General features: G+C 44.7%; 1 protein-coding gene across 14 annotated transcripts in view; it reads right to left on the reverse strand.

Moving 5' to 3' along the window:
- Positions 1–10839, reverse strand: part of TTLL8 (tubulin tyrosine ligase like 8) — a 57033-nt gene extending 46194 nt beyond the window's left edge. For 7 of the 14 annotated variants that reach the window (XM_005286097.5, XM_065555020.1, XM_008172946.4 and 4 more), the window contains exons 1-5: positions 10456–10839; positions 9668–9793; positions 7955–8050; positions 4233–4324; positions 1315–1471 (exon numbers count right to left, since the gene is read on the reverse strand). In XM_005286097.5, the coding sequence (XP_005286154.2) occupies positions 1315–1471; positions 4233–4324; positions 7955–8050; positions 9668–9746 (424 nt within the window). In that variant the 5' untranslated portion in view covers positions 9747–9793; positions 10456–10839. Of the gene's footprint in view, positions 1–1314; positions 1472–4232; positions 4325–7954; positions 8051–9663; positions 9794–10450 lie in introns of all 14 variants that reach the window. The other 7 variants (XM_024109305.3, XM_024109301.3, XM_024109306.3 and 4 more) reach the window with 7 other exon arrangements.

A 10839-nucleotide genomic window follows, 5' to 3' on the forward strand; every position in this document is an offset into this window, starting at 1 on the left:
TTTCCTATGCGTTGCCTTCATTGAATCTTTGGACTCTCCGGGAGGGATAGAGCCACCAACACTGAGGTGCTCAAGCAGGCCAGCATGCAAACACTCCTCAGAGATGCCACTGCTAGTTTGGGCATGTGCCGAATAAATGATGGGCGCATCCCAAAGGACATCCTCTACGGCGAACTGACATCTGGAAAAAGACCCAAGGATGCCCAAAATTGCGTTTCAATGATGTGTGCAAGCGAGACCTCAAAGAAATGGACATGGATGTGGATTACTGAGAAGGTCACACTCAGTACAGCAGCCTTAGGAAAGAAAAGCTCTATAAAGGTCTCCAGAGTTACAAGAGGAAGCAGTCCAGCTTAGCAGAGAAAAGAGCTCGCAGAAGGCAGAGCCCAAAGGGACGAAACATCATCTTTAAATGTGACAGATGCAGCAGAGATTGTCTCTCTCGAGTGGGTCACTTCTGCCACAGTTGCCATAAAACGAATTAAGTACATTCTTTACCTCTCAGGGCACATACCCAGGGTCTCTCGAGATTGAAGGATGCCTACTACTACTATATGAATGCTTTTATAATAACTTTCTTGTATTAAAATTAATCCTCTGCTTACCAGTTATTTAACTACATAGGCATCTTTAGGTGTTACTAAACACTCTTCACAACTAGGCACTGGGAATCAGAATGAGTACAAGCATAATTGTAATTATCCATACAATGGCTTCATTGAAACAAATGAAGAGAGGAGTTCATCAGTAATACAAATTGGAGTGTGCAGGAAGGGATGCCATTTACATTACAGAAAATGTTCCTCAAGCTGAAAGAATGGGACCCCTCGTTTTCCTTGTGCTGGGGTTAGAATCACTAGCAAGGAGGTAGCACTTCCTTCCCTTTAGGACAAACACGGATCCATGTCATAGACGAGTCCATTCTCAGCTTTTCTGCTTTACTCTCTGGATTTCCTTCTGTCTGATCAAAAAATGGCATAGTAGGTTTGCATGTTTATTGTCCTTCAGAGACTCTAGATGACATGTTCAGGTTTCAGGAAAAAGAAGATTTATTTCCTAACAGCCAGATCTGCAAATTTAACCTACTTACCAGCAAGAGGCTCATCTGGCCCTCAGTACTACAGCCCCTGTAAACCCCTTTTCTTCTTTTCTCAAAATCAGAGACTAAAAGTGAAAATCTGCATGACTAGTTCTGATAATTTTGTGTTGATTATTGTTATGAGAAATGCAAAGATTAAAAACATGATAGGACATTGTATATAAAAAGTTATATCCACATCTATGTGAAAGCAGAAAGCTATTTAGGTACTCTACCATTCTTCCCACCATCTTCACAATCAGCATCACACTCGTCATCTTTATTGTCCTGTAAGTCACTTCTTATGGAAAGCTTTCTCTCCACCCATCCTTTTTTCCTTAAACTTCTACGAATTACTGGGTAGGGTCCACAGATGGTAAAAATTTTCTTTTCCTAAGATTGCAAGCAGATACTTTAAAATGAAAACACAGACACTGCAAAAATATTATGGTTTATCTTTTATAAGTAAGGTCTACATCAACAGTAGTGCAATGCCTTTGAAGCTGCAAGCACTACAATTTAAAACCGGAGGGGAAACACTGAAGATGTATTCATTGGATTTCAGTAGCACCTACAACATCTTAGGAGCTGTCCACACCCACCCACCCACCCACCAACACACACACACACACACACACACACACACACACACACACACACACAGGAACATAGTCTTTGTCCTGAAGGCAATCCTGCTGATTATTCCACAATAGTATTAAGCAATTTCCCTCCAGTAACAAGTGGCTGGTTACCACAGTGGGAATACATATCACCCTGTCACTTTGGGAGAGCCAAATTAATAAAGGTGAACTGCAATGTTACAAATGAAATTTGGCCATATCTATCTATCAATCAATAGATAGATAGATATGTATTTATAGCATGCAATCACCATCTTATCTAGGTGTTAAATGGATTTATATCTTTATCTATTCTCTGTCGTAGGGTTTGTTCCCCTCAGCCTGTAAACCCCTGCAGAATTCAGCAATAACAAATTCCAGTAAGAGAAGAGCAAATGTATTGTAGTTCAATGTGAGGAGGATAGGAGTACTTGTGGCACCTTAGAGACTAACAAATTTATTAGAGCATAAGCTTTCGTGGACTACAGCCCACTTCTTCGGATGCATATAGAATGGAACATATAATGAGGAGATATATATACACACATACAGAGAGCATAAACAGGTGGGAGTTGTCTTACCAACTCTGAGAGGCCAATTAATTAAGAGAAAAAAAACTTTTGAAGTGATAATCAAGCTAGCCGAGTACAGACAGTGTGATAAGAAGTGTGAGAGTACTTACAAGGGGAGATAGAGTCAATGTTTGTAATGGCTCAGCCATTCCCAGTCCTTATTCAAACCGGAGTTGATTGTGTCTAGTTTGCATATCAATTCTAGCTCTGCAGTCTCTCTTTGGAGTCTGTTTTTGAAGTTTTTCTGTTGTAATATAGCCACCCGCAGGTCTGTCACTGAATGACCAGACAGGTTAAAGTGTTCTCCCACTGGTTTTTGAGTATTTTGATTCCTGATGTCAGATTTGTGTCCATTAATTCTTTTGCGTAGAGACTGTCCGGTTTGGCCAATGTACATGGCAGAGGGGCATTGCTGGCACATGATGGCATATATCACATTGGTAGATGTGCAGGTGAACGAGCCCCTGATGGTATGGCTGATGTGATTAGGTCCTATGATGATGTCACTTGAATAGATATGTGGACAGAGTTGGCATCGGGGTTTGTTACAAGGATAGGTTCCTGGGTTAGTGGTTTTGTTCAGTGATGTGTGGTTGCTGGTGAGTATTTGCTTTAGGTTGGGGGGTTGTCTGTAAGCGAGGACAGGTCTGTCTCCCAAGATCTGTGAGAGTAAAGGATCATCTTTCAGGATAGGTTGTAGATCTCTGATGATGCGCTGGAGAGGTTTTAGTTGGGGGCTGAAGGTGACAGCTAGTGGTGTTCTGTTATTTTCTTTGTTGGGCCTGTCTTGTAGGAGGTGACTTCTGGGTACTCGTCTGGCTCTGTCAATCTGTTTTTTCACTTCAGCAGGTGGGTATTGTAGTTTTAAGAATGCTTGATAGAGATCTTGTAGGTGCTTGTCTCTATCCGAGGGATTGGAGCAAATGCGGTTATATCTTAGAGCTTGGCTGTAGACAATGGATCGTGTGGTGTGTCCTGGATGGAAGCTGGAGGCATGTAGGTAAGTGTAGCGGTCAGTAGGTTTCCGGTATAGGGTGGTATTGATGTGACCATCGCTTATTAGCACAGTAGTGTCCAGGAAATGGACCGCTTGTGTGGATTGATCTAGGCTGAGGCTGATGGTGGGATGGAAATTATTGAAATCATGGTGAAATTCCTCAAGGGCTTCTTTTCCATGGGTCCAGATGATGAAGATGTCATCAATGTAGCGCAAGTAGAGTAGGGGCGTTAGGGGACGAGAGCTAAGGAAGCGTTGTTCTAAGTCAGCCATAAAAATGTTGGCATATTGTGGGGCCATGCGGGTACCCATAGCAGTGCCGCTGACTTGAAGGTATATATTGTCCCCAAATGTGAAATAGTTGTGGGTGAGGACAAAATCGCAAAGTTCAGCCACCAGGTTAGCTGTGACATTATCAGGGATACTGTTCCTGATAGCTTGTAGTCCATCTTTGTGTGGAATATTGGTGTAGAGGGCTTCTACGTCCATAGTGGCCAGGATGGTGTTTTCTGGAAGATCACCGATGGATTGTAGTTTCCTCAGGAAGTCAGTGGTGTCTCGAAGATAGCTGGGAGTGCTATTTGTTAGCAAATTTGTTAGTCTCTAAGGTGCCACAAGTACTCCTGTTCTTCTTTTTGCGGATACAGACTAACACGGCTGCTACTCTGAAACTTGTGAGGAGGATGTGTACTGACAAAGCTCTGGCAGGGGGGTCGGGGGGGGGTGAGGGCAGTCTTTGTACAGTGCTATCTGCACTATAGCCCTGTCTAAACTAGGGAGAAGGTATTTTTTTAAAATACCAACACAGTTTTAAAAACCATTTAGCAGACAGGGTTTAACAACTTAAAAAAACCTATTAGCTCATTATGATCAACTCCCAGCTGGCCCCCAGGGAAAATATTGTTAGAAAACAGGTATCGTAAATGGAAAAACAAACCACTAAAATCTATTGTCAACACACATACCCTGATTGCCTTGTCAGCTAAAAATCTTGCCAGCTTATATTTGTCCAGTTTGGGAGAAAGAGGTGACTCTTCTGCAATTCTCTGGTTTATCTCTAAAAAAAGATTTAAAAAAAAAAGCTATCATGCAACAGGAACTGTAACCAATTAATACATAGAAATAGAGGACCATCTTTTGCAGTGCTCACTCATTTCTAGTCCCAGATCTACACCCTGAAATACTCAGCACCACGATGCCTAACTTCTAGAAAATCCCTCAAACAATATCATGATCCACAAAGCCTGAGTTAGGCTCCCGATGCAATGCAGGGGAGAGATAGCACCTAAGAATGTGATCTGCAAAAGTCAGCATGCTAAACAGTGAGCCACCTAAGCTAGCCAATGGGAGATGCTGAGGTGAAGGTGTGTGCAGGGCTGTCCTTAGGCTTACGCAGCATACGCAGCTGCACAGGGCACCATGAAATTGGGACCCCAAATTGCCCCAAATTTCATGGTGCCCTAGGCAGCTGCGTGCTGCATACGCGGCACCAGCCCCGGCGACCAGCCCTATCTCTCAGCCAGCCCCGCCCCCGCAAAGGGCAGGGCTGTCCCTAGGGGGGACGTGGGGCCCCGGACAACTCCCTCCGCCCTGCCTCGTACCCTTCCCCCCTGCTCTGCTCCCGGCCCGCCCCCATTCCACCTCTTCCCCCAGCGACCCCGCACTCACCAGCAGCGGCAGGAAGCAGAGCAACCCTGCCCCAGCCCGCTCTACTCTGCCAGCTTCCAGCCGCAGTGCTCCGCTTCCTGCTGTCGGTGAGTGCATGGAAAGGATCACCTCCCGCACTCACCAATGGCAGGAAGCAGAGAGATGCGCCCCAGCCCGCTCCACTTCCCTTGCCTCGGCCCCAGCCATGTCACTCACGTTGGGGAAAGGACCATCCCCGGCTCTTACCAGTGGCGGGAAGTGGAGCGCCACGGCTGGGAGCTGGCGGAGTAGAGCGGGCTGAGGCCGGGCTGCTCCGCTTCCCGCTGCTGCCGGTGAGTGGGCAGGGGGATCCCTTCCCCCATGTCCCCTCCCCTGAGCGACACAGCTGGGGCCAGGGCAAGGGAAGCGGAGTGGGCTGCTCCCAGCCCTCCGCTAATCCCCGGGGCCACTCTGGGCCTTTGGGGCCCCCAATTTGGCCCCCCACAGCTCCGGCCTCCCAGACCCTGGGTATGGGGAGGCCTGGGGCCCCACACAACCCCCCGTGGGGGAGCTGCGTAGGGCTAGGGACGGCCCTGGGTATGTGCTAATCCCCATCCCCTCATGAAATTCAGCACCTAAATCTGGGCTGCAGAAAGGGGACTATCTCTGCTAGCAATCCACAGCTGGGAACCCCTCTCCTAGAGACAAGTGGCTTAGGTGCCTAAGCTGTTTATTGTGAGAATGAGCTAAGATCCCACCTTACCCCACACAAAATGGACAGTGGTAAGGATCAGAGTCAATGGACCAGAGAGACTCGAACCTGCTGCTTATGGCACCCACCTGAGAAGTGGGAGACCCAGGGTCCAGTCCCCTTGGTCCAATAACTATTTAAGTATTTACCCAAAATGAAACAGCTTCAACAGGAGAGAGTGAGAGCTCCACATCAAAATATCCTATGGCTTAGTAGTTAGAGCACTGTCCTAAAAGGCAGGAGACTCCCCTCTTCAGATCCTCCCCCCCCCCCCTCAGGCAGAGTGGGGAACTGAACCCCCATCTCCCACATACCAGGTTAGTGGTCTAACCACTGAGCTAAAAGTTATAAAGGGATGGCGGCACCTCCACCACTGGCCAGATTTTGAGTGGCATGTGAGCATTCCTACCAGATCAGACCCTGCAGGCAAGATAAGTGCTCTTTCTCTGGTTTGTGGATCGCACTAGGGCTTACTCAGAACAGGTTTCTGGGCACCTAGAGTGAGGCAGCAGCATGCATGTCCAGAGGCAGAAACTTAGGAAACTTTTACCCTGAAAGCTTAGGCACTGCGTGAGTTTGGGTGCCTATGGGGTTAGGTGGCAGCCAACTGTGGGTTTTGTGGATCACAGTGGAGTCTAAAAATGTGACCTGGGCACCTAAACCCCAGAATTAGGCATCTAACTACTTCTGTAGATCTGATCACTTATCAAACATTTTCGGGTGGTAGGTAGACACTAATCCTTACCTATTTCCTAAATAAAGAACCAATCCAGCAAACACTTAGGCACATGTGTAACTTTAGTCATCTCAGTAAAGTTACATATGTGCTTCAGTGTACACAGGAACAGGGCTAACCTTTGTTTTCTAACTATTATAAATAAAGTGCCAACTATCTCCATTTGCCCCTCAACCTAGCCATCATTCATTGGCTATCTTTTTTTACAGCTATTGTGGCAGAAGTGAGACTTAACAAGAGATCTGAGGAAGGAGTGAGTAGTGGCCTTATGGATCAATTCAGGAAAGGAATTCCACATCTAAAGGGCTGCTTGGAAGAAGGTGCACAGACATTGTGCAAGAAGCTGACAGGTGGACAAAGCTGGCATTGTTGGCAGAGTGGGAGGATGGGGGGGGCAATTCAATCCAAAAAAGAGGAGTATGGAGGAGACAAGTTGCAAAGGGAACCTGAATTTGATACAATGAAATGGGGAAATCAATGAAGCTATTAAAAGAGGAGGATATAGTCAAAGAGTCGGGCAAGAAAGGTGGCCTTAGCAGCAGTATTTTGAAGGAGTGGCAGTGGTAATGGGATCATTAGCGAAGCCAAAGAGGAGGTGGTTATAATTGTTAGGGTAATAGATGATGAGGGCCTGAATGAGACTTTTAGCTTTCTGGACAGAAAGAAAAGGATGGGTTTTAGAAATATTTTACAGAAAGAAGCTTCAAGAGAGGCTGCTGTGGACAGGACATTCCTCTGCACAGAAAAATATTACTATGGAAAAAGTAAAGACTAATGAGCTTTCTGATTAGTCCGATGATTACACCTCAGCAAAGCTTCCTTTTTCCACCAGTTCCAGCAGAGAAGAGTAACTTCCTGTGAAAACTACTTTTCCACATGAAGTCTACGAAGAAAGAAAGTAAATTTAATATGAAATGACAAAACAGACCTCTCCATCCTTGTCAAGTATAATGGAAAGTATGGTTAGTCAAGGTCTGATCATGCAACCAGAACAGCATCAGTTGCACCATTTTCCCCATACGGAGCCCTTCTGGCTTCAGTGGGACTCTGCATGGTCCACCCACGTACATCCAAACACTGGCTTGAAACCTAATGGAAAGTTACCTCTGTTGAAACGTTGCCAAGATAGACTACATGAACTAAACAAGTTTCCACTGGATAAGATTCCATGATATCAGCAAATAGGGAATTTAGGAAATGCCTTGGCCTTTTTAAATAACTTTAAAAGCCTGGACATTAAGGCCAGATCCCAAACCCAATGATCTCTATGGGAGTCTTTTCACTGATTTCTATGGGCTTTGTATCAGGCTTTTAATGAGAAGAAAGTACTGCACTTTTATATATACCCATTTGTTTTAATGATCTTGTGCAAGTATTCAGTCAGGATATTACTTTGGGAAACCTTTAATGCTGTTTTGTAGTTATTTTGCTAAAAAATCTAGCATTTTCATTAATAAAACACAGCATAGTGTGAATTTAGTCACAGCTGAGAATCAGCTTGCTGTACAAATGTGTGTGAAAATGTTTAAATTAGGAAATACCAACATTAAGGTACTGACCAGCCAGAGACTTACCAGGAAGCAATCCCTGGTGGCAGCAAACTGTGGGAAAACATTTGTTCACACCAAGTTTTGGGCTTTTCTGGGGAGGGAGGTTGGTTCTTATCATTCCTAAGAAAGAGAAGAGACAGTTTCCAAAATACAGAACTAGAGAAGTTATCTGAAATTGATAAGACTAGATGTTATAAGTGAGTTAATAACAAAAATAGCCATAAAGAGTCAAGGAAGAAATAGTTAAAAGCTCCAATTATGATACAAGCTTTCTAATTAAAATGAAATGAAGCTGATACTAGAAACCTCTGGTGAAATCAATTTCTTCTATGATTCCAATTACCCATTTCCATCAATGGAAGGAACTGGTTAATTAATATATGTAAGTTTATTTCATGGTGGGAAAAAATAATTTTCTCTATAGATTAATAAACTCTTTTAATTTAGGTATATAAATTATCTCCATAAGACATCACTCAAAGGAGATGTATTAAAGACAGTTAGTTCTCAAGGACCTGATTCTGAAAAGTACTGAGAGCCAAATGCAGTTAATGCAAGATTAAGGGTAGCTAATCCTTTATATTCTACAAGAAATGAGCGAAAAACTATGTGAGTTAAGGAAGGAAGAAAAACTGGATCACCAGCATGTTCCCTTTTCTCCTAACCCTGCAGCAGTCTCTCCCTTAGGAATCCACATTAGCAGAGAGGGTGAGGTTGAAAGTAGACATAGGATGACTGGTGGCTCTCCACCAGATTTTCTGCACAAAAATCCCACAGGCTAAACTTAGTAAATTATTCCTTTGCACTATGGAATTCCTCACCTTTGTGGTATATTTCTGGACAGACAAAGTTGGAGGAGACTGTAACAACACAGCTCCTGCAGGAACCTAAATATGTTTTCCAGGGACTGCAACAAACCAGAGGTGCAAGGTGTGGATGGCTCTTGTGCCAAATGGATCCCTGAGCTCTGCATATGTCTTGGGAGATGTGAGAGTTTAAGGGTAAAATCTCCAGTCTCTTCCACTAAGGGACAAACTCTGCTACATCTCCACTGCTCTAACACCACCCCATCCTCCTCCTCAACCCCAAACTGGAAGAATTCCATGGACACTCCAACAGTTGAAGATTTCAGAGTTTCCACCTCCCTAGTCACAAATAACCAGAGCAGGGAAGAATGGGACCCTAAATGTATCATTTGACTGAAATCCCACTCTATGTCTGTTGCTCTGGGCTACTGCTGGTTTGAAATCTCTATATAAAGATGTCTTTGCATTAGGAATCATGTCTTACATATAATTTTGTAGATTTTATTTTAAAAACTCAGTAGACTTCATAACATACAGCAACGATCCAGTGAAACAAATCTGTAGTTTTAATTAGGCATTGAAATTAAATCATTACAATTCCAACTATACATTTTATCTCCTAAAAGGTATAGTATATAAATATTACATCCTGTTCATTAGAAATGACATAATCCCAACCTTCGACTTATCTTTTTTAAAGAATATAAGTTGTCCCATAAGTAGAAAGTCTAGATAGGCAATGGACATTGAAAAGACATTGTACGGGGTAATTCATCTCTGAACAAGTGCTAGCTAGGGACATGTCCTATTCTCAGACTAAGGGATCTTTTGTTAGAAAGAGATTATGAAAAAGATTAATTATATATTGATATTTTATAGCTGTCATCTGACTTAGCAAAAGTTTGATTAAAAATTCATTTGCAATACAAACTGTTTTCTTCTTCTTTTCTTTCTTCATCACTTAAACCCAATGGGAGCAGTCTTCTTTCTGCATGAATCTGATTCATCATGATATATTAAGGTGTGTCATTGTTACTTCATTCTTTGGCTATTTGCCCTGCAAATTTAGAGAGAGAAGATAATTCAATTTGTTGTCATATGCTTCCATGCTACATTTTCTCTATCTCTTATTATTTTTCAATATTAAAGGGACAACACCAACTTAAAAACACACACCCTTCTTTTTGGAGCTGCTTTCCCTACCATAGTATTGTTCACTGTATGTAAGTGATGGGAAATGGCTATAGAAATTATGCCAAACCAAAGTATGCAATCGATATGCAGTCCTCCTAAGTGGCATGGAAGAAAAATACTTTGGAGGTATAAAAAGGTCATAGTTTCTGTAACAACGTGGCAGTTTCAGCCGTGTTCTCCCAAATACACCTCCGCGACTAGACCTATACAGCCTGTGTCTGAACTGCACTGTCTGCCTGTGAAGACCAGGAGCTACTCGGGGCAGGGACTTGACTTTTGGCTGATCCTAAACGTGAAGAGTTGTAGAGCGGTCAGCGAGGGCAAGTCACCCTTACAGAGGGGGCTGAGGGAGTTCCCAGGCCAGGCTGAGCACACTAGGTGGCCTGTTTAACCAGCCTTTGGGGTTATCCCTGGCAGAGAGAACTGGATCGACTCAGGCTGTTCTAAGGGGCAACCTGAACACAGAAGTAACTTCCGTGGCCCCTAGGAACCTACTGAGCGGGGCCTGGCGAGCATCCACCTTACCCTCTGGGAGCAGCTTCTTTCCCCGGGGCTGCAGGCCCTTCCCCTCCGCTGGCTGCCAGCGCTGCACGCTCCGCGCGTGGCCATTGTGACCTTCACGGGCAGCCCGGGCGCTGTGAGTCACTCAGGATAAGGGCGGCGGAGGGGCGCCGCGGCCCCAGCGCCCGGGGGAGGGTCACAAAGGGTCGTTCCCCGGCTCAACCAGCGGCTTGGCTGTTACTGAGCATGCGTCAGCTACCTGGGCATGCCCACAGTAACATCGGCCGAAGCTGGTGCGCTCCGCTGTCTCGGGTGGCTGCTGCTCTGACTTGCGGTTGCAGAGCGACCGGGCTGCGCGGCTGGGCCGAGTGTGTTGCAAAGTGAATGCACGGAAGGACCACACACGTG

The sequence above is a fragment of the Chrysemys picta genome, chromosome 1 (assembly GCF_011386835.1).
Source record: "Chrysemys picta bellii isolate R12L10 chromosome 1, ASM1138683v2, whole genome shotgun sequence".
NCBI lineage: Eukaryota > Metazoa > Chordata > Testudines > Emydidae > Chrysemys > Chrysemys picta.